General features: G+C 43.7%; 1 protein-coding gene and 1 long non-coding RNA gene across 3 annotated transcripts; both read right to left on the reverse strand.

Moving 5' to 3' along the window:
• Window positions 1-6,068: 6,068 nt before the first annotated feature.
• LOC114824741 (uncharacterized) lies at window positions 6,069-7,201 on the reverse strand. Its single transcript, XM_029101874.2, has 2 exons — window positions 6,897-7,201; window positions 6,069-6,816 (listed from the first exon to the last, which is right to left on the reverse strand). Exons 1-2 carry the CDS (start codon window positions 7,122-7,124, stop codon window positions 6,163-6,165), a joined length of 882 nt encoding a protein of 293 aa, XP_028957707.1. The 5' UTR covers window positions 7,125-7,201; the 3' UTR covers window positions 6,069-6,162.
• Window positions 7,202-9,205: 2,004 nt separating this feature from the next.
• On the reverse strand, window positions 9,206-10,189 carry LOC139196626 (uncharacterized). 2 transcript variants are annotated; one of them, XR_011581720.1, is made up of 3 exons: window positions 9,968-10,189; window positions 9,786-9,859; window positions 9,206-9,610 (listed from the first exon to the last, which is right to left on the reverse strand). It is a non-coding gene; the product is annotated as an uncharacterized lncRNA (long non-coding RNA). The 2 variants fall into 2 exon arrangements; XR_011581719.1 differs by having other exon boundaries at window positions 9,786-9,883.
• Between the last annotated feature and the right edge of the window lie 14,627 nt (window positions 10,190-24,816).

Genomic DNA, 24,816 nt, shown 5'->3' on the forward strand with positions numbered 1-24,816 from the left:
TGCCCTCCAACATGGAGGGTCACATGCATTCGACATAGATATCCCTGATAGGGAACAGATTACCCCTCGACTTGATAATCAACATGAGGCTTCTCTTAACCCAGTTGCTTCGACCCGAACCATGAGAAGTGGAGGGAGACACCTCTTTGCTGAAGGGGCAGAAGGATCGAAAGCCGTCTTTCGCGATTGTCGGGATTTCCTGAAGCAACGTCGAGAGAATTCCATCCATATAAGCTCAAAGATTAATGACCCAAGGATTTCTGAGAGACTCGGTCCCCTGCCACGGCCCAAGTCGGCCACCAATTTGGGGAAGGGGCAACAAGTCCTAGAGAGACATGAGGGTACAGGGGACTCAGAGGTGTTCCGACAGACATACCCTGGAAGCCAGTACAGCGAGTCCAGGGAAAAATCACATGCCCTTGATCAAACCTTCCTAATTCCAATAGGAGATGGAGATTTACGAAAGAAAGCTCCAGTGACACATAACTCCGCTCAGGACCCCCTTGTCCTACAACTTCTTGAGGAAGTAAACAAGTTGAAGGCTGAACGTCAGGCTGAAATACCTGACTGGAACCAACCCAGGCCTGGCCCTCTTACAAGGAGGATCCTCAACACCCCCCTTCAAGCAAAGACAAAGCAAAAGCTTGGCTTGCAACTTTATACTGGAAAAGAGGACCCAATTGAGCACCTTAACCTCTTTGAGTCCACTATGACATACCGGATGCACACCGACGAAGAGCGATGTCTTCTCTTCCCCTCCACCCTCTTTGGTGGAGCTCTAAATTGGTATTGTCGTCTTACACCTGAGACGGTAGACTCATTTGAGGAATTGAGGAAACTATTTGTTTCCCAACACATTTTCCAAACCGATCGCTTGCACTCTGCAGATGACTTGTACACTATCCGCCAGAAGCCAGACGAGTCATTACGTATGTATGCTGGCCGCTTCAGCCATGAATACTCCCAGTGTGCCGAGGCAGACGACAAGACTGCCCTCAAAGCCTTCACGGCAGGCCTACGTGATTGTTTCTTTAAATACATGATCAATGCCAATACTTGGAAGACTTACTCTGAGGTGATGGCGCAGGCTTATAACCATGCCTCCGCCGAGGCAAAGACATATCAGGAGAAACCCCCTACAACCATCCTTTATCAACAAGTGGGAGGTGGAAGCCAGACTCACCTAAATGAGAAGACCTCGACTTTCCAAACAGCAGTGGCACCTCCCCATACCTTGCATAATGCTTCACCGAATCAACAGACATATCAATTTCAAGGCAAGAGGAAGGATTTCCATCCTCACCACTCTCCTTCCAGTAAAAAGAGTAAGGGACACTATCCCGATAACCAAGGGTATCGCCACAATAACGCTCGCCCCCAGGCAGTCAATGCAGTGGGTCAAACCCGCGTCAAGATACCCCCTACCCCAAGGTATGAGACATACACGCCCTTGAATGCCACATGCGCGGCCATTTACCCCAGCATAGCTCACCTGATACCAAAGCCAAAGCCGAGGCACCCAGATTACACGCCCCCGAATAACGCGGGCATGTTTTGTTGCTACCATGAGCATAACGGCCATGATAGCGAGAAATGTATCATCCTCCGTGATCGTATTGAAGCTTTGGCACGAGAAGGAAAAATTGATCAATTCCTTCTTCACCCTCAAAGGGATAACCGTAACCAACGCCAGGTGAATGTCATATATTCCATAAGCGGCGGCACACCCATATCTGAATCTTCCAATAGGGCCATGAAAAACAGTGAACGAATTCTGAGGCCTGGTCACCGAGTGTTTCACGTGGAAGACATCAGGGGAGGGAAGTATCAAAAGCCTAACTGGGATCCGATATGTTTCTACCCTGAGGAAGAAAGAGGCATCATCTACCCTCATAACGACCCATTGATCGTGGAGGCTCACATAGCCAACTTTGATGTTCGACGAATCCTCGTAGACACAGGGGCTTCGGTCAATATCATGTTTGCCGAAGCTTTCAGGGCACTCAGTGTAGCTGAACACTTGCTCGATCGCTCGATTTCTCCTCTGATAAGCTTCTCCGGTGATATCGTGCAACCCTTAGGGAGCATACATTTACCCTTTACTATTGGTACAGGCCCTTACACGGCTACCATTACCACTAACTTCCTAGTGGTTGACTGCCCAACGGCATACAATGTCATCTTTGGGCGCACAGGCATCAATGATCTCAAGGCTATGGTATCCACGCATATGCTGTTGATGAAATTTCCAACCCCCCATGGCAACGGCTACATCAGAGGAGATCAGCTTAGTGCACGATCATGTTACAACACTTCAGTTAAGCAATAACACTTGCCCGGACCCAAGGAAACCCTGTCTGTACATGACCAAGTCACAAAGACCAGCCTAGATGAAGCGAACTTGGATCTTCCTGATAGCAACAATCAACCCGATGATCCTCGAGATGACTCTTTCACCCAGCAAGCCCAACCTGCTGAAGAGTTGGAGAAGGTACCTATCTCAAGAGATCATCCAGACCGCATGGTGAATATTGGCACCATATTGTCACCACCCCTTCGGTTAGCATTGATATCTTTTTTGAAAGAGAACACTGAAGTCTTCGCCTGGTCATACGAGGACATGCCAGGCATCTCTCCCGATGTCATCTGTCATCGTTTGAGTATTGACCCCAAGATCAAGCCGGTGAGACAGAAGCGAAGATCTTATGACGCTGAACAATACGAGGCAATGAAAGCAGAAGTTGAAAAACTCAAAGGCATAGGCTTTGTCCGCGAAGTCAATTACCCGACATGGGTAGCAAATGTGGTCCTTGTTAGGAAAAATCCGACCAAAGAAAGTCTTTCGCTTCAAAAGGTCTTGTGGAGGATGTGTGTTGACTACACCGACCTAAACAAAGGGTGTCCGAAAGATAGTTTCCCTCTTCCTCTTATTGACAGGCTTATAGACTCTACGGCAGGGTGTGAGCTCTTGAGCTTTATGGACGCTTATTCAGGATACAACCAAATCCTCATGAACCCCTCAGACCAAGAACACACGGCCTTCACTACTGACAGGGGACTATATTGCTATAAAGTCATGCCTTTCGGCCTAAAGAATGCAGGAGCAACTTATCAGAGACTGGTCAATTCAATGTTCGCCGAACAAATTGGGAAGAACATGGAAGTTTACGTTGATGATATGCTAGTCAAAAGCAAACATGCTGACCAACACATCACCAACCTATCTGAAATTTTCACCATTCTAAAGAGGTATCGAATGAGGTTGAACCCCAACAAATGTGCCTTCGGCGTGGGCTCTGGCAAATTCTTAGGCTTCATGATTAGCCAACGAGGCATTGAAGCTAACCCTGAAAAGATTAAAGCAATCCTCGACATGAAAAAGCCAATAACTTCAAAAGACATCCAAAGCCTTACTGGCAAGGTGGCAGCCTTAACCAGATTCATCTCTAAGGCCACAGACAGATGTGCTCCTTTCTTCAAAGCACTCAAGGGAAATAAGAAGTACATTACATGGACGGAGGAATGTGCCAAGGCATTCAGGAACCTCAAAGAGTACATGAGTAAAGCCCCTCTGCTCTCCAAACCAGAAGTTGGTGACACTCTCATCATCTATCTATCGGTTTCGGCTTCAGCAGTCAGTTCTGTTCTTATTCGAATGGACAGTGGTGTCGAACGGCCCGTCTACTACGCTAGCAAGGCCCTACAAGATGCGGAGACACGATACTCCAACATTGAGAAATTAGCTCTAGCATTGGTCATGTCTACTCGGAAACTTCGCCCTTATTTCCAAGCACACGCCATCATCGTGCTTACCAATCACCCTCTTCGACAGATACTCCAGAGTCCTGACACGTCTGGACGAATGATCAAATGGGCGATAGCATTGGGTGAGTTTGACATTTCCTACCAACCAAAACCAGCCGAAAAAGGCAAAGCAGTAGCAGATTTCATCGCCGACTTCACATATCCTGTTGACATTGCTTCTACACCTGAAGCAGTAGCTTCATTTCCATCGGAAGCTCAAAAGGTAGAATCAACGACCTCAGCATGGAGTTTGTATGTTGATGGCTCATCCAACCAACAGGGCTGTGGAGCGAGACTAGTCTTGACTACGCCCGACAAAGTAGCAATGGAGTATGCTCTTCGTTTCAAATTCAAGGCATCAAACAATGAGGCCGAGTATTAAGCCCTTCTAGCAGGATTACGTTTGGCCAAACACCTCGGGGTTAAACAAATTGATATTTTCAGTGACTCCCAATTAGTGGTCAACCAGGTTACCAACAACTTTGATGCTAAGGACAGCTCCATGGCAGCATATCTTGCGCAAACACAACTTTTGCTCAAGCACTTCCACTACCAGATCACCCAAGTTCCTCGAGCAGCAAACAGTCATGCAGACGCCCTGGCTCGCCTCGCCTCAGCTATGGAAGACAAGATTGGAAGAAAAATTCATGTCGAACTGTTGGCAACACCAAGCACCATGGCCGCAGAAGTATGCAACTTACAACAGGGGAATAGTTGGATCACCCCGATCTATAATTTCCTTGCTCATGGCACCCTCCCAAATGATAAAGTCCAGGCTAAGCAAATTCGATACAAGTCTACCCGCTACCTGATCATCAATGATCAACTCTATAAGCGAGGTTTTAGCCTGCCATACTTAAGGTGTCTTACGCCTGCCGAGGCGGAAATCGTCCTTCGGGAAATACATGAGGGAGTCTGTGGAGATCATGCTGGATCTCGGTCCCTAGCACACAAGACTTTTCGCCAAGGATATTACTGGCCAACACTCCACCAGGATGCCATCAAAGTATCCCGCTCATGTGACAAATGTCAACGATATGCGACTATTCCTCATTCCTCTCCAGAGCCTCTTACTCCTATGATCAGCCCTTGGCCCTTGGCCCTTTGCCCAGTGGGGACTTGATTTGATCGGCCCAATGCCGGCAGGGAAGGGCAAAGTCTGTTACGCAGTCGTTGCAGTGGACTACTTCACAAAGTGGGCCGAAGTAGAACCCTTGGCAACCATTACTGAGGCAAAGATAGAAGACTTCGTGTGGAAGAACATCCTTTGTAGATTCGGCATTCCCAATGCGATAGTCACTGACAATGGGCGACAGTTTGACAACAAGAAGTTCAGGTTGTTCTGCTCTAAGTTCAACATCAACTTATGCTTTGCCTCTCCAGCTCATCCCCAGTCTAATGGACAAGTTGAGGCCATCAACAAAATAATCAAGCGCACTTTGAAAACCAGCTTGGACAAAGCTAAAGGCTGTTGGCCAGAATTTGTACCCCAAGTTCTTTGGTCATATCGCACTTCATATCGGACTTCAACAGGAGAAACTCCATTCTCACTTGCCTTTGGCACAGAGGCGGTTGTCCCTGTTGAGCTCGAGCAAGCAACATTCCGAGTCCAGAACTACATTCAAAGTGAAAATGACAAACAACTCACCCTCAACTTGGATTTAGTCGAGGAACACAGAAACCAAGTTCACTTGAGGAATGTCGCCTACAAGCAGCGCATCTCCAACTATTATGACTCTAGGGTCAAGCCTCGTTCTTTCAAAATAGGAGACTGGGTCTTAAAGAAAAGATTACTCTGCGACAGAGTCCCGAGTGAAGGCACACTTAGTCCAAACTGGGATGGACCGTATGAAGTCATTGGCATCAGTCGCCCTGGCTCTTACACACTTAGAAGCTCCGATGGCAAGACCCTTGGCCATCTATGGAACGCTGATCACTTGAAGTACTACTACAAATAGACTCACGATGTACAAGTGTTGAGCTATAGCTGTTCGGCATCCTATGTAATGAAGGCCATTTGGCAATGAATTCAATAAAGAGGTAATTTAGCCAACTCAGCCCTCACTCTTTTACATTCCTAGCAATGGAACACTCAAGTGTTGAAACCTCAAAGCAGATATATCCAACACGAAACAAATCTAAGTATGTGTCGACAAGACTATACAAAGAAAGGAACAACCAAACAAGGGCTTATATCCAAACAATAGATCTATTCATACATAGCCAAACATGTATTAATACTAGTGCAAACACTCATAAACACCTAAAATCCAAAACTCTCAAGCTTATAACATGGGCACATGTTATACACACATCAGACTACTACATCCAGAATACATGCAGATAGTAAAGACACTGCTATTCATTCTCATCTGAAGCTGAACCCCTGGCAGTATCACTCCGCGTCCTACCATCATCCTCTGCATCCCCAAGATCCTCTTCACCATGCTGAGTCTGTGCATCAGCACTACCTTCATTATCAGACTCATCTTCGCTGCTAGGATCAACAGCAAGGACAAATGTCTCGCCCTTTCGATGATGCTCATCTATATCTTCGTGGTATTTTCGAAGAATGCTCCCATCATCATAACGATCAAGGACGGCCATCCATTTCCTTTTTTCAAAGCGAGCTTCTTGAGCACAGTAGGGTTTAATAGCAAGATGAAAGGTCGAAGAACTTAAGTATTCTTGCACAGCAGCCTCCCTTTCAGTTGGAATGCTCTTCTCCAGTTCAGAAATCTCAACTAAGGCACCATCCAATTCTCCCCTAACCTTGGATACCTCCAAGGTAGCCACCTCCAACTGTTTTTTAGTTGCCTCAAGCAATTTCTTAAGCCTTAGGTTCTCACCATTTCGCCTTTTCAAGCTCTCCATGGTTTCGTCCTTCAGTTGGAGAGCCTGAGTCAAAAGTCCCTTATTCCTTCGGGCTTCGTCCACAAGCTGCTTATTCTCCTTCAGTTTTGCCTTGTACCGCTCAACCTCTTGCAGTCTGTCGTGATACTCGGCCATGACCTGCATGGCAAGACGATCATCACTACCTAAATAATGATAATAAAGAGGAAAAAGTAAGGAAATGACAAAGTAACACTCACATATGAAGACAGCTTCAACATCCGGTCGCAATCCGATTCATCCTTAGCTAAGGGCTCTCCGAGCTCATCGAAGGCGAATCGACGCCCTGCCAAGCAATTGTTGATATCCCCAAAATCCTTTGGCCGCGTGGCAACCCTCAAGTCCTTCCACGGGACACTACCAGCTCTTTCCTTGCCTTTCCCCTCATGGCGGGAACCAGGATCACTTTCCTGGACAGTGTGCTCCATAGTAAGAGGAGGAGGCAACAGTCGGCTCCCTTCTCCTGCAACTACGGCAGCAGCATTTTCAACGGCCTAGACTCCAGTCTTCCTAAAGGCAGGCCCCTTAAGGACCCCATCTTGGGACTTAGGTCTAACGGATGGTTCCCCTCGGAACTTATGAATTTTCTTATGCGGTAGGATGTCTTCCGAAGGAACTAACACTGGTGCTTTCCTTTTATTGGTGCTAGTCCCTGTTTTCTTGCTTACCTTCTCCACTGCATAAGGAAAATCAAAATAAGAAATACAACTTTCCAAATAAAGTAAGGAATTGAGCTAAGTTTACATGAAGGATACAACTTACTCGATCGTCCCTGGCTCTCGGAAACTAAGGGTTGGAAACCGTACCGACGAAATAAGGGTCGTAGCTTGCTTAAGTGTCTATCCTCTTTGGGCACCCTCAACACCTTCTCTATGTCAGATAGCTCTTGCCCAAACAGTTGGATGGTGCCCCGCGTCACTACATGAAGCAAAGTGTTAGAAGCAAGAAAAGACCACAACAAATAGCAAATAGTACGAACGGTTGATACGTTACAACCTACAGTCTGGAAGTGAGTAAGCACACGTCGCTCAGGCGTGACACCCTTATCATACTCCCAATCATTATACAGAAAGCACCAACGGTTTTTCCATGTGTAGTATGCCTTTTTCTTACCATACACAATACGCTCTCTCTCACTCCGACATGCACACTCGGCATAACCAGTGCATGATTTTGCTGGGCGCATCTTGTAACAGTAACGCCACTGATGGAAGGAAGGCTCACACAACCCACACTCCATCCAAATGATATAAAATCCAATCAAAGTATCCTAGAAACCAGGATTGAGTTGCCCAGGTGCATATCCGATCAAAGATAACATCTTTTGCAACCACGGATGTAAAGGTAGTCTCACCCCTAAAGTCAGTAATATCTGGGTGTAGAACATAACATGACCCTGGGGAGGCTCAGAAGGCCATTCTTCATCATGTACCAAACGTATCCCTACACTACGAGGGATATTACATGACTGCCTTAGCGCCTCAACCTGCTTCTCATTATTTAACAAGTTATTCTTTAGATGGTCTGCTGTGAACTCAGAGCGAACTATGGGTATGGCATCAAAAACAACCCCCTCACCCAACGCCATGGAGGAAGAACTAGCAATAGCTAAAGTTTGACGGTTGGGAAGATCATCCAATGTTTCTCTAGTACAGGACTCTAACAAAGACCCTGAAGACTCCGACATTGCAGACTCAGACTTAGAGCTAAAGCTAGAAGAGCCCTCATCACTAGAACTTCCAGGCTCTGACATCTACAATAAGAAGAAACAAATTCTATCACTACATGCATGATCAAAACATAAGGAAGTTCCTATATTACCCACATGAAGATGGTGCAAAGCGATGCCGGAACCCTTCTCAATCAGAAAGCAATCCGTCTTCCACAGTCACTACAAAACAAGCAAATGAAGACCGTGTCAAGCGCCAAAAAAAAAAAAAAAAAAAAAAAACAGCTTCATCCAAAAAGCTTCACCCGAAAAGCTTCACCTCCAAAACTTCACCCAAAAAGCTTCATCCAAAAAGTTTCACCCAAAAAGCTTCACCCACAAAGCTTCACCTAAAAAGCTTCACCCACAAAGCTTCACCCAAAAAACTTCACCCGGAAAGCTTCACTTAAAAAAGCTTCACCTACAAAGCTTCACCTAAAAAAGCTTCACCTAGAAAGCTTCATCTACAAAGCTTCACCTCCAAAGCTTCACCTAAAAAGCTTCACCCACAAAGCTTCACCCAAAAAACTTCACCCGGAAAGCTTCACTTAAAAAAGCTTCACCTACAAAGCTTCACCTAAAAAAGCTTCACCTAGAAAGCTTCATCTACAAAGCTTCATCTACAAAGCTTCACCATCAAAGCTTCACCTAGAAAGCTTCAACACCAAAGCTTCACCTACAAAGCTTCAACACAAAACCTTGCTCCAAATAACCAAATTTTGTTCACAAAACCCAAGATGCCCTTGAACTTGTACAAAAACACTTGGGTAAACATAAACATTTTTTGTTTTACACCCACAAGGCCCAAAATCTTCCTTCTTATTTATTCACTTATATATGTTCCCAAACATATTATAATAGATCCAACAACAAGCCAAAGTCCCAGGTTTCTTAATGGACAAAAGTACAAGCAATTCATCAATAATGCAGGTGCTACAAAAATTGGAATCTGCCCCAAAATAGAAATCCAACCCAAGAGACTTTTTCTCTCTCTCCCTCTTCCGCCTCCTTTCATCTATCAAATTTCTGCAACCTCTGCTCTTCTCCAATGGAGCTGAATTTTGGACACCCTATAGTTTTTGAGCATATGAACAACTTTCAAGAAGGAACCATTTCTGTTTGAGCGACGGAAATTAAAGTGTTGAAGCTCCAAACATGACAGTCGGATTCTTGCAGATTTCGAAGCTGCTGTGATGTTTCGAAGATCTGGAAATATTTAACCATTAGTTCATTCTGAATTTTTGATATGTTATGAAAGCGACGATGAGGAACAACTTCAATGAAGAAAGTATGCTGATCTGAACAATAGAAAATGGAGTTTCGAAGCTCACAACAAATCTGACGGGTTGACAGAAAAATAATAACCAGTCATTCATCATACCTGAATTTCTTGAGTTATACAGCTCCGAGGGATCTCAATTTTGGATATGTTGTAGTTCACAAGTTAAGGAACAACTTCGATGAAGAAAATATGTTGATCTGAGCAAGAGAAAAGGGAGTTTTTGAAGCTCACAACAAGTCTGACGCGTTGATATACAAATGACGAACAATCACTCATCGTACCTGAATTTCTGGAGTTGTACTGCTCCGATGGATCTCCAATTCGGATATGTTGTAGTTCACGAGCTAAGGAACAACTTTCATGAAGATGGTTTTGCGATCTGAGCCACAGAAAATGGTGTTATATTGAAGAAAAGCTAAAGGCAGACTAAAGGAAAGCAAAAATGGTAAAGCAAAGCAAAAGAAAAGCTAAAGGAAGACAAAATCATGGCACATGATAATGAGTCATACCCTACCCCTCATTGGATTCGAATACACCAATCCTCCAAAATCATGACAAAGGCCACATTATAGATATCTGTACAAACATTCCAAAGAAAAAGGGAGGGAGTAAAAAAAAAAAAAAAAAAAAAAGGGCCTAGGCCTCCACTTCTTTGGGCCTAACACATCTTCATAACAAAAAAAAAACAATATATGAAGAAAGAGCCCTGGGTTACCACTTCGAAAAGAAACAAGTGAAGTTTTCCTACTCATGACATTGACTACTAGCTAGACACCTCATTCGGCAACTCTTTTCGCCTGAAGACTTGGGGGACTCCCACCATATGCTACTGCACCTTGATACTCGGCAGTCTCATAACCACTCAGTGACTTGGATTTTTCAAGTCTCCAACCGAGAAGTTTTCCTCACTCGGGAAATTAAGGGAACACTACCTCAAACTACATGCTTCACTCACAAAGCTTCAACAATACAGGTTTCAACAAAAGCAAAAATTCAAAGAACTTTATGAAGAAGGCTTTGGTGTATTTAACACAATATGTTGAAATGAAGCAAAGCTTATTTATTAATATTTTCGATAAGCCACAAATATGTACATATACATGAGTCAAAATAAACAAACAAAAGGGAGCCTTCACAAAGGTTGCTTAGGGGAAGTCTCAGCAGTCAGTAGAGCCCCAGAAAGAGAAAGCACCGGAGGGTGGTTATCCGGAGCCTCAGTACTTGACAAAACCCCAGAAGGAGGAGGCATTGGAGGTTCATCATTTGAAGCTTCATTACCAGGTACAGCCCCAGAGGACGAAGGCAATAAATGCCTTTGGAACAAACCCACAAACCGCTGATGATCAAGTAAAACCTTACCATCAGATTCCTTCATCTGGTCAAGCTTCCTATTCATGTTTGTAGCATAGTCATGGGCGAGCCGGTGCAACTGCTTATTCTCATGCTTGAGCCCTCTAATCTCCTGTTTGAGACTCATCACTTCAGCAGCCAATGATTCAACTTGGCGGGTTCTAGCAAATAGGCGTTGGGCCATATTAGACACAGAACCTGCACACTGAACACTAAGAGCCAGAGAGTCCTTAACAGCCAACTCATCAGACCGTTTGGAAAGTAGTCTGTTATCTTTGGGAGTGAGAAGGTTCCTGGCCACCACTGCAGCGGTCATATCATTCTTCATCACAGAATCCCCAACGGTAAGAGGACCAGTAGGGGATATGAAGGATGGGCGCCATATGTTGTCTGGAGAAGGCGTGGCTGTCTCTTCTCCAAGGTTCAAGTCAAAACGACGGTCGGAGGGTCCAGACATTTTCAAATGTGTTGAAGAGGGAAAAGGTCAGACAAATCAAGATCTTAGAAGTGCAAGAAATGAGCTTCTACTGGTAGAGATTCAAGTGTGCTGTGGAACTTAATGCCAGCCTCTATAAAAATCTGCACTCGACGGAGCTTCAGAAATCGAAGAGGCGTTTGCTTTCTCAAAAGCTGGGCTGCTCAAAGACCACGAGGGCCGATCTCAGAAATCGAAGAAGCACCTGCTTTTTCAGCCTCGTCAGCACCTGTCACATGCACACTCAGCTTTGCGGAAATTACGGGCAATTTGTCGAAGATTTCTGGTGAAGTAGAAAGCACGTGAATCTTACTGTTCAATCACCGCTCTCCATATGCACCATCAACTCCTCGGGTACCACATATAACTTTGTCAAAGATCTCTGACAAAGTTTAGGCACGAGAATTTCGAAGTTCTAGCTACCCTACTATTACCCATAAGGGTAAAGGAACAGCACCACTGCTTGACAACTGGAAAGTCCCTATGTGTGTCGACCTCCGTGTTTTGCGGCAAGACAGGTTGGCAAGAACGTCCAACCTTTACTCACATTCGAGAAAAGACTCCCAACATAATTACTTTCTCAAAAACCGGAGTAGCACCGCTTTCCGAATCTCGAGAGTCAGATCCTCGACGGGATTGCTTGTTCGAAAACCGAAGAGGCACAACTCTCAGAACTTCGAGAGCCAGATTTCCTTAGATAAAGCTTGTCTGTAATCTTCACACGTAACATCAGCTTTCCAGATACCACATACCACTTTTTCAAAGTGCTCTGACAAAATTAAAACACGTGAAGCTGGCAGCTCCCACTACATTGCTGTGACCAAGAAGGGTAAAGGAATAGCATTACTACTTGTTATTGGGAAATCCCTATATACATTGACCTCCCTCCTCAACGGACAGGCAAACCTGCAAAAATGCTCAACCCTTTCTCGCGTTCGAAAAGGCACCCTCAACATAACCTCTCGAAATACTCAGCTTTATTTCCCCCCGATAATACCTCAGCAAATAAGCCACACCAAGAACAAGAGTATCTCATATCATCAGGGTCGAAAGCAAGAGTATCCCATATCATGCTTTCTCCCTGTCTTTGTCTTTGTCCTTGTCCACACCTGCAGGACAAGGAGAAAGAGAGCAGTCAGTCGGAACCTGAAATCAAACCTCCAATTTGGAACTGACTGCCTGGAGCCTTTGCCTGGTTGCTTACTTAGCATTGCTCTCGAGTACTCATCCTCAACTGCTGTCAAGGTCACGAATTCCACCGGCAAATACCTCATGACAGTTGATCAGATATTGGCTCTTTACACTGAAGCTGCCAAGCGTGGATGAGTCACTATGAAGGAATGTTCTGAAGGACCATTTAAATGCAAAGGTTGCACACCACTTCTGCCATGCAAAAGATTGAAGCAGAAGGTTCAACGGTGAGCTGAAACAGATCACTACAGCACGACACCTTTCCATACCACATTCATTATTCCGTCAACAGCAAAAGTATCCCATATCATCAAGGTCGAACGTACTCTAGATTTGATGGACTTGTTTTGACCCTCAAATTTTTGAGTCGGCCTTATACTCTGAAGGGCACCAGAAAACCCTCCAGCACAGTTCAAGAATAAGCCTGTGGAAAGTTACTTCTTCAAAAGCAAAAGTATCTCATATCATCTCTTATCCATTTGCTTCTCCTTATCCTGGCAGTTGAATGAGAGACAAGGAGAAGGAGAACAATCAACCGGAAGCCGAAGTCAAACCTCTGATCCTGGGTTGCTTACTTGGAAGTTTGACTGCTTACCTTGTCTGTCACCTCTTTCGGCAGATCTCCTAGCTCGGCGACTTGGGAGACTCCTACTATAGGCTAAATACACCATTCCCGGATGGAGGAAAGGTACTTCCAGAGAAGGGCAGATGAAGATCAGACCACACTTCGGTACTTAGAAGTTTCGTGATTACTCAAGGGATTGGATCTTGCAAGTCCCCAACCGAGGAGTTTCCCTCACTCGGGAACTTAGGGGAGCACTGTTTGTACCATACTTGACCAATCCCGAAACTACCGAGCACCGGCCAACGCTATACTGTCAAGGACCCAGAAGAGTTCCCCTCCGACCAGGAGGCCAATCACTACTCGACACGTGTCAAGATTAGAAGCCAATCAGAGCGCAGCACGTGTCGACATCAAGAACCAATCATAACATGACACATGTCAATGTGACAAAGCTACAAGTTTTTCTATAAATAGGGGTCATTCCCCCACAATATGGGCTAATGCCATTTGTGTTAAATCATTCACAAGAACTCACTAAATTGAGAGCTTGATCCTTTGTACTTGTGTAAGCCCTTCACTACTAATAAGAACTCCTCTACTCCGTGGACGTAGCCAATCTGGGTGAACCACGTACATCCTGTGTTTGCTTCTCTGTCTCTATTCATTTACGTACTTATCCTCACTAGTGACCGAAGCAACCAAGCGAAGGTCACAAAACCTGACACTTTCTGTTGTACCAAAGTCTTCGCTGATTTTGTGCATCAACATTTTCCTACTATAGGCTAAATACACCATTCCCGGATGGAGGAAAGGTACTTCCAGAGAAGGGCAGATGAAGATCAGACCACACTTCGGTACTTAGAAGTTTCGTGATTACTCAAGGGATTGGATCTTGCAAGTCCCCAACCGAGGAGTTTCCCTCACTCGGGAACTTAGGGGAGCACTGTTTGTACCATACTTGACCAATCCCGAAACTACCGAGCACCGGCCAACGCTATACTGTCAAGGACCCAGAAGAGTTCCCCTCCGACCAGGAGGCCAATCACTACTCGACACGTGTCAAGATTAGAAGCCAATCAGAGCGCAGCACGTGTCGACATCAAGAACCAATCATAACATGACACATGTCAATGTGACAAAGCTACAAGTTTTTCTATAAATAGGGGTCATTCCCCCACAATATGGGCTAATGCCATTTGTGTTAAATCATTCACAAGAACTCACTAAATTGAGAGCTTGATCCTTTGTACTTGTGTAAGCCCTTCACTACTAATAAGAACTCCTCTACTCCGTGGACGTAGCCAATCTGGGTGAACCACGTACATCCTGTGTTTGCTTCTCTGTCTCTATTCATTTACGTACTTATCCTCACTAGTGACCGAAGCAACCAAGCGAAGGTCACAAAACCTGACACTTTCTGTTGTACCAAAGTCTTCGCTGATTTTGTGCATCAACAAAGTACGTTTAAGTAAGAATTAACTTTATCTATGATTCATATTCAGTCTCGTATAGTAATAACCATCGTTGCTAAACAATTTAGCAAGAGAACATTTCCCTACGTATGTAAGAAATTCTTTGGTAACAATGGCTTCCATTGTATAAGATTATTATTTATTTTCCTGCTACTTTTTCCAGATGGAATTTATGAATTATTTTAGATTCTGCATATAGACCCTATGTTTACAATGACTTATGAAATATAAGATCATTTACCTCACAATACTCGACAAACCCTAATTGAAACCGAAAATAAAAAAAAAGAGTAATGCTATTTCGACATATAAAATAATACCATACTATGAAAAAAATACACACATATATAAATAGGAAGTGTTTTTGGCACCAAAAAAACATCATGATACAATCTTTGGAATGTTGTTTCCCCGAAATTTAAGGTATTGTGTCATAGGTCTGTAACATAATTAGGGTATTGTGGCATAAGTTTGTAATAATAGGTGACTTATTTTTCCACATGTCAACAAGTTTAAATTTCAGGTTTTACTTGAATGTTTAAAGATAGGTGGATTTAAATTTAAGAAACAAGAGTTACAAGAATCTATCTCTAAACAACCCTAGAAATATTTATTCGGCAAAAGTGAAGAAGTGCATGATTGCATGTGGATGGAGATATTTTGGTTAGGGTTTTCTTTTTATTTCTTACATTCATAAAGAGAAAGTGAGAGCATGTAAAGCATAATCTTTTAGATGCCCATCCAATGCTATTGCTAGACAAGCTTTATGTATTTTATGCATCTCTACCACTCCACTCTTTAATAGGAGACGGTATCGTGGGTAGCTTCAAGTACTGTCGATGATCGATCACTTGGTATATATAATAAAGGCTTTCTTTCTCTCTACTAGCTACTCTCCTTTATGTACATCCATTATCTGTGTCAATTTGTCTCCCAAAAATACGGCAAAAAAAAAAAAAAAAAAAAAAACGTGCTTTTGTATATATGTACTGTAAATTCCCAAATAAGGTTCACAGATATGCCCCATATAAATTTTATCATGGTCAAAGCTATTACTATTCTCTACCAAATCCAAATTATCAAAGAAAAAGAGAGACGATATTATTTGCAAATATTGCGCCACTGTACAACTCAGTTCTTCAAAGTAAAAGGATATATCATGCACTCTGTTTTTTAATGGGAATCTGGAAAGCTTTCTATCAATATCATGCGCTCTGTTTTTCTTCTTTCTTCTCTCTCCTGCCCCTTTTATTCCGGGCGCTGAAGTCTCTCTCTCTCTCTCTCATTTTCTTCTTTTTCATTATTATTCATACATCTCTCTCTCTCATTTTCTTCTTTTTTCATTATTATTCATACATCGTGATTATTAGGCCATTTTAAAACATCCATATCCTAACTTCCAGAAAACGAAAAGGAAACATGCATGTCCTGTAAGGGTAACAAATAGACGAAACGAGTGGACAGATGTCAGCATAGCGTTATTAGTAGATAGATCCACTTGATCGACCACTGCTACATAATACATGGTAGGGTTCCATATGTAATTCAAGAATCATCAAAAGTCCTTTTTCCAAATTTTAAGCATACTTAAATATTTGAATGGTATATATATTACCCAGTCTTAATTAGGTTCATAAATAAGTGAGACGTAACATGAACAAATAAGAAATCCTCACAATATCACGATTTATATATGTATGCATAGTATTAGTCGGCTTGAACATTTACACGTATGATCTTCAAACTTTTAGGCCACCGCTAAATCTTCACATGCAATTTGATCTTTGATTGTGTAGAGGTTGAATTTGGACCACGAGACTTGTTGCAAAAAATATAGCTACCATTCTATTGGAGAGCATTAGCTAGACTCCAAAAGATTCAATGTGTTATAAATGAGCTAATCATTGTTTTGGTCGAAAATGAACTAATCTATACCAAGCTAAGATAAGTATTGCTATGAAGCATGTGTTAGGAAAGCAATGGATAGCGACAGTATTGGCCATCAATATTAAAGCCAAACTACCATTATTGTTGTTTATGATTTTTTCTTTGACGGAAAGAGATTTTTCAGTATTCTAGAAACACGTTCTGGTACACTAAGTATAACGATATAATTGGTTGGAAATTTGAAGAAAAAAAATCCAACTAATTGTATTATGACATTTGGTATACGGAACTGTGTTTCCGACACATTAAAATATTTCTCCCGAATGAATTTTTGTTTGTTTGTTTGTTTATATTGGAGGGTTTCCAACTTCAACCTAACTACATACCTATCACCCCACCACCCTTTCTTGAGCTAAAGTAGGTTAAGAATCAGACAAATTAATAGTAAGAACTGCAACACAAAATATGGTATTGAAATTAGAAAGACAAAGCGCATGAGAAGCCTACCCATCTTTTCTAAAGGAAAACTAATGAAAAGAGCTTGAAAACTTTGAGTTTTAATGATAAGGACAAAATAAAGGGTAAATTGAATAGTATCAGGTTTGACTTTTTAATGTAAAAATGTGATTTTTCGTTAAAATGAACAGTACCATGGACTTTTCGTTAAAACTTTCCCTTTCTAAAGCTTTGCCCGCCATCAGCCAACCAATAGGGTCAACTGATCAGTGAGACGTCTAGACACATAAGAAAGTTAGGACGTAAAAGATAAGAGAATAATTCTAAACGCATACACGCATCAGATGCTTAATTAAAATGTTCACGTAATAATTAAGATAAATGTGAACATTTTCTTGACGGCCACTCTATTATGCAAATCAATGATTGAAATCATCTATTCTTTTAGTCGCTCTTTACAAGTTATCGTTTCATAAATTTAGGAAAATCAGTAAATGTTTATGTCTAAGTTGTGCAACACCAGTGCAACTTGGCAGATAATGAAATATATGTCCTTTTTGTTGGGTACTAAAGTATACCTTATAAGCATGAGCCATTACTGGGTTCTGAAATGGAAGACAATGACGGATACTATTGACCCCTATTTGCCAGCAAAATCTCAAGATAGCTACTTGATTATTTGGTTTCAAATCAAATATCTATGCTAGGGTGTTACTGCTAGCTAGATTTTTTTATTTTTTTAATTGGACCTGGATTATCTGCCCTCCCTATTCCATACCCTTCTCATCCCCTTCTATTTATGTGGTCATGGTTAAGCCACGTCAACATTTTATATTTATTTTTTTTATAGAAATAATAAGACAAAAAATAATGGGAATATAAAATGTTAACGTGACTTAACCATGATCACAAAAATAGGAGGAAATAAGAAGGATATGTGATAAGGGAGGGCAGACAATCCAGGTTTTTTTAAATTGCCAGATCAGTAACTGGACCCTATACTATGTCTACCTGTCCTCAGACTATATCATGTCATTATTAAAATTAGTTACAATTAACATTGTTTTTAAGAGTCCCTTTTTCAAAATAAAGAAAGCAATTTTTGCTGTGGAAGGCACTGTTCTACCGTGTTAATTTTGGGGAAAATAATTTCTACATTCTTTTTCTCTTCATGCACATCATGGTTATTTTTGGCAATTGTTTTTTTTGGTACATTCATGTTTATTTATTCGATTCAAAATGCCAAAAATAATTATGATGTGCATGAAGAGAAAAAGAACGTAGAAATTATTTTCCCTAAAATTAACATGGTAGAACAGTGCCTTCCACAAATAGGCAGCGAATTGCCAAAATAAACTGATCAAATACCATACCATATTATGAGGATAATCTTACAATTTTTTTTTTTACAATAATGCTATTCTTACTATCTATTTGTACCCAGGAACGAAGCCAGAGATTTGCATGGATGTGAGCATCTTTAAATAATAAAGTCACAAATTAAAAAGCTCAAGAAAAAACTAAACAAAACACTTATATATTACTCATGAAGTTTTTCATACAACATATATATCACAATATCCATCGATGCGTTTTTATGTTTTGAAAGTGTACAACCTCATTACCAATATCATCAAACATCTCTCTCTACAAAAATAACCATATTATCATTTATCTATTAGTCTCTCCTACAATTTCACAATCGATCTTCATAAATTTTATGGCCGATGTGGATGCAAATTTCTTCCTCCTCGATCTTGGACGATTTTGCACCTACAAAACAATTAACACCTTAGGTTAAGGCCAAGAGCCTCACGCGCCCACGATGAATGGGGAGGGGGGGGCTTTGGCCGAAGAACCTCCGATGCCAAAGTTAGAATTTAGAGAGAAAGAGTGTTTAGAGAATTTTGGGATTTTTGCCAAAGTGTTGGAAATAGCTTTTTGGTGAGAATGAGAGTATATTTATAGGGATAGGAGGTGGCTAGGGTTTTTAGGTTTAATTTAGGTTTAATTAGCCAATTTATTATGATAAATTTGCTAATTAAACATAAAGGGAATAAATGGATGGTTATAGAATCAATTAGCTAGCTTAATTGGGGTAGTAAAGTGGGAAAAGATAGGGAAAGTAGAAAGATTAAGGGGATGGTCGGCCATGTGATGTTTTAGGGTTGAATTGCTTGTATTTTGTGGTTATTTGGATATAATGGATGGTTTAATTGAGAATTAATAGGTTAATTAGGCAACAAACCCATTAATTAGCCAATTAACATAATTTAAAGGGAATGTGTTTGGGAATTACCTTGTAGAAAGGATTTGATGAGATGGACTTTGAATTGTTACCTATTTTGGGCACTTCTGTCTTGGTTGAAAGAGGTTTGCCCGCTGCTTGCGCGTAGGAACCTCGTTGTACTGCAAGGGTATTTTTGTCCTTTTTGTCCAAAAAACCCACATGTCGCCTTGTGAATATTTTTGGCTCCACAAATGCCCCCACACCTGTTGGGCTGCTAGCAGAAAAGGGCGGCAGGTGTAGAGATTTTCTTGCTTTAGGAAACTTAGGACTGCTTCCTATTTTGATGTAGATTCTCTCTTTAATAGGAAATTAGATCCTTCTAGGAAAGGGAAATAAATTTCTCTGAAAGCCTATTTAAGTCCACCTTAAGTGGGTTATTAAATCAACTTTGGAGAGCGATTTATTCTACCCTACAAGAGAGAGATAGCTTAGAGGATATTTGTTCCCCCTCCTCTAGCAATCTTCTACATCTTGCCCGTGCAAAGGACCGTCTTTCGTTGCTTTCTTAGTCTTCTTCGTGCCGCACCGATGTAAGAAAAATTTAATTTTTCTTGCCTTATTCTTGGATAGTGCTATTGCGGGGCAGCCGTCGGGGTGGTGCGGCACATCAGCTGGCAGGGGCCAGGAGTTGGCTCCGCATGGGCCGAGGAGATGTCGTGGCAGGGACCACTGTTTGGGCAGCTTGGCTTGGCTTGAGCCAAAAGGCAGCTTGTGCAACTAGGGTCGCGGATTGTGGCGCTGGGGCGCAGTGCTAGGCAAGCCGCATGGCTCATGTCCTTTGGGCTCTTGGACCTGACTCGGGCCAGGCTGGCGATTAAGAGAAATAAGGAGATTGCGGGTCTCATGGGCTGCTGGAATGTGGGCATGCAGGCCTCCTGCTTGCTGGAATACTGGGTTGAACTCCTTTGCTGAGTACCATGAATGTCGTTGGCTGCTTAGTCCTCTTTGCTGAAAGAAAGGTGGGCTGCTCCAGCAAAAGTAGGTAAAGAGGATCAAGGCGGATGCATTGGCTCGTCTGATCGCTGTCGTGGAGCTTACTATGAATGAAGATGGAAAGAAGAGATCTTCCCCGCCTGCTCATGAGATGCCAGTTAAGAAAAAACTGAAGACTTCTTCTGCTGCTCATGAGGGTCCGCTTGCTACCGAGAGGTATGTGATTGACATGACTTCTTCCAATGGGAAGAAATGTAAGGCTGCTAGATCTGAGCATGTGGCGTCTTCCATGTTGAGAATGGCTTTTACAATTGTGGATAAGATTACTCAGCGTAAAGGTTTTATCATGCCCCCAGTGCCGAAGTTTGTACCAGGACATTCTTTGGGAGCCAAGTCCGGTTCACCTTTGTAGAGACTTGCTATTATGAAGAGTGGTAAGGTGGACTCTGCTGCTAAAGTGGCGCCAAAGCCTGCTCCCTTTTCTGCTGAGATTGATTCGCCTCAGATTCAAGATCTTAAGCTTGCAATTTCTGAGCTTCGTTTCGCTGCTTATGCTAAGAAGGGAATGGATGAGCTTCTCTATTTCTCCGGAAGACTTGCTTGCTTTTACTTTTAAGTTCCATTGGTGAAGTAGTTGGAGAAGTTAGTGCCCAGACTGGGGCAGCCGGGGGTGAAGCGCCGGATGATGCTGCTGCTAAGAGCGTTACGGCTGTTGAAGGTGTGGCGACCGAGTAGTCGTGGGATGTCCAAGCTGCTGTAGTGTAGTATTTTAGGTAGCCTTTAGGATTTTCTTTGTTTTTCCTTGTAGCTCTTGTTTTGCTTGAACTCCTTCAGCCTTTGCTAGTTGTTTATAAACATGTTTTCCTTCGTTTTTCTTCATATTCACTTCTTTTGTTCATGCCCTAACCTTTAGACTTGATAGACCAGTGGCAGGCATGCTACTTTTTATAAGCAGACAAGCTCGCGTAGCCTATGCAGCCATAGGTGTTGGTGTAGAACTTTGCAAAGTTGTTAGCCATAGGATTAGCAGCCGGATGCCTTACTTACAGAAGCAGACAAGTCCGCGTAACCAGTAGGCTGTTAACCTTGACTTTCTTCAATTCCGTAGGTTGCGTAGCAAGTATCACAACACTCTAGGACTTGGTGTAGGTTGTTCTGCGCTTGGCAGAGGTGAAGCTTATCGACTACGTAGCATGTCGGCAGTGGATAAAACTTCGTATATGCGCGCTAGCTTGTTTAACCTTTCACAAGAATGTGCGGTTGTATAAGTCTAGTGCGGCTTCACTGCTCGAAGGGCAAGCCGTAGGCAGTCTTCTGGAATCCATAGGCTACCTTAGTGCACTCGGTAGCAGCTTTAGGATTCCAGGGCAGCCGTCCATCGGATGTACTGCGTAATGTGCCCTCTCCGTCTCTAGGGCTCGGTTCCCCACGGATTAGGCCAAGAGACCCAAAATCCTTCAGTTAGCTAAGCCTTGAAAAAGACCATTGCGGCTACTTCTAGGAATCCCGACGCAAGCCATCGTGCATCTAGTTATACTAGGGCAGCCAGGCTCATCCACGTCTGGATATTCGGAGTGTAAAGTTTATCCTCCCGTCTTGGAGAGCTGACCCATATGGGTGTCGGAGAATTGGTTTACCCTCTCGCACTGGAGAGCATGGTTGGTCCCTCGGGGGGCGCAATTCCTGCAATGAGTCCCTAAGAAGGGCGCAGTCTTCTTTTGAAGTGCATGAGTGATTAGTTGTTGTAAGCATGCAGCCAAGCCAAGTTGTGATTACTTCTAAATTCCTCATTGAAAAACGAGTGAAACGAACGAGAACTTTAGCTGTAAGGTAGGAACTGCATAACAACTGGATAGTCCTCAGCTTGTGAGGTGGTGCCCGTCGAGCTTATTGAGTCTTCGGCTTTTGATGTAGCGGGAGGTCACACATGGTACTTCTTCAGATTGTAGGCCATCCATTTCTTTTCAATCTTTTTGCCGCTTCATGGTGGTGAGGGTGTAATTACTCTTGCGCCCTACTCTGCTGATCTTGTACGGACCTTCCCAGATGGGATCCATCTTTTTGGAGCCTTCTCTGCCTGCAGTGATGAAGGCTTTTCTGCGTCGTCGATATGCAAATGCCAGAAGTCTCCATCGGGTGGAGTAGGCGCAGCTAGAGTGTGCTCGGCTACTTCTGAGGCATCGTTGGGCCGCTCTGTTGCGTCACCTAGGCTCGGCGTGAAGACGTAGTAGGGAGCTGTGGAGATGGGGCCATGTCATATGCAACAGGAGATGCTCAACTGCCGGTATTGGGCCACTTTAGAGTTGAATCATTGAGCAAGGGTCGGCTAGGGCCGTGTGATGCGCAGCAAGAAATGGTACTCAACTGCCGGTACATGTTGCTCCTATGTAGAATTTTTTAGGGTGACGAGGACAAAACTTGCTTTCGAGTGTGTCCTTCCAGTGTTGCGTTCGTCAGAAAACTTTACATCCGCCAGGGTCTACGCCTTTATCGTCGCGCGTCTGGATTGGGCAGAATAGTACGTCATTAGGATGATTGCATGCGTTTGAAAGTAAAACTTGTGTTTCTGGGTTGCAACAACTATCGCCAAAGTTAGCTTTTGAATTTTTAATAACATCGAGGAGAGCTTTTGAACTGTAGAATACAGGTAACTGTGGAATACAGGTAGTCGGGCCCCCATCTCTTCTCACATGATGGTAGAGCTTATTGCTACTTTAGATACCGTCAAACATGTGAATAAGTAATCCGTTGCTTCTAGGGAGGTGATGTCGGGTACTTCTTCAAGTCCTTGAATGTGCATCGGCGAGCCTCATCCCAAAGTGCATACTTCTCTGCCAAAGCAAAAGAGTCTGCCAGAGTTAGATCTTCTTTCATGATCAATTTTCCGAATAGCGGGTGGTCTGCTGGAAGTCCTTTTTGGAAGGCTGCTCTAGCTATCGAGTCGTTGCATCCGACTATTTTTGCCTTCTCTACTTTGAACCTCCTCACATAGTCGCGAAGTGACTCCTTTGGGTTCTCCTTGACGTTGAACAAATGATCAGATTTCTTTTTGATCGAGCGATAGGATGAATATTCTTTGGTGAAAACCAAAGAAAGTTCGTAGAAATTCCGGATGGATTGTGGCGGCAGGGTGTAGAACCAATCTTGCGCCTCGCCTTGTAGAGTGGTGGCGAATATCTTGCACATAAGCTCATCGTTGTTTCGATAAAGGATCATTGCGCTTCGGTAGCGCTTTAAGTGTCTCTCCGGGTCTTCATCCCCTTTGAAAGATGTGAAATGTGGCATGCTGAACTCTCGTGGAGGCTCTGCCTGCTCGATCTCGTCCGTGAAGGGTGACCTGCTTATGTTGGTCATGTTCCGTCGTAGTGTCTCGTCGGTGACCTCGTTGCGTTGGAAATCATGCAATCGCTTAGTCAAGAGTCTCTCTACTTCTTCCTGAATTTGCCTTTGTTGGGGTAGCGGAGCTCTCGGCTGCCCCCAGCCATGACTTGCTGGTCTAGGCTGCTCTTCCATGTGTTTGGCTCATCTACGCCGCAGATGCAGTGCATGTGGTGCGTTCCTAGCAGGCGAGCGAGTTCTTCACAGGCTGCTGGTTGAACTTGAGCTGGATTGAGTGACTGATTCTCTCCGTCCGTCGTGCTGCTTACTCTGATGTGAGGTGGATGATGCTTCTTGTGTGCTTAGCCGCGAATGAACACTTTATCCAGAAGGTTGCTCATGTTGACTATCGGAGTGTGACCCCAACCGTGAATGTATGCTCATCCGTGGGCCTAGTCGAGAGTACACGCTCCTCCGCGCGCTAAGACGAGAGTATACGCTATCTCGGCGGCCCAATCGGGAATGTACACTGCCTGAACGTTCGGCTCGTGGCTGGTCGAATGGCTGCTTGCCGGGACGCTGCTGGAAAGGTTCGTCTGCCCTTGTCCTACTTCGAGATACCTCGTCCGGGGCACGTTGGATCCCTATGCGTTGCAAAAGTTGATTCACCAAAGTTGTCTGTTGTGCAAGGGCGCTCGTCAACTCTATGACTTGTCGAGACATGTGTTGTTCGCCATTTGGATTGGAAGAGCTTGGAAGGAATGCACCTCATTGGGCAGTGGAAATGTGGTAGACTCCGGGCGCGAGATTTGAATTGGGAAATGTCAAATCCGCGAAAAAATATGGTGAGAATGCCCACGGCTCGATGGTAGGTCCGGATGGTTGAGATAGTCTTGGGCCGACTTGGGCTGCTTGGAAAGCCACGGGAGCAGGCTGGGCCGTGAGAGTGGGCTGCTCAAAAGAAGCAGGCTGGACCACGGGAGTGGGTTGCTCGTCGGGAGCAGGCTGGGTCACGAGAGCAGGCTGCTTGGCAGGAGCAGGCTGGGCCACGGGAGTGGGCTGCTTGGCAGGAGCAGGCTGGGCCACCGGAGTGGGCTGCTCGACGAAAGTAGGTTGGGCCACGGGAGTGGGTTGCTCGTCGGGAGCAGGCTGGGTCACGAGAGCAGGCTGCTTGGCAGGAGCAGGTTGGGCCG

Source organism: Malus domestica, chromosome 05 (genome assembly GCF_042453785.1).
Source record: "Malus domestica chromosome 05, GDT2T_hap1".
NCBI lineage: Eukaryota > Viridiplantae > Streptophyta > Magnoliopsida > Rosales > Rosaceae > Malus > Malus domestica.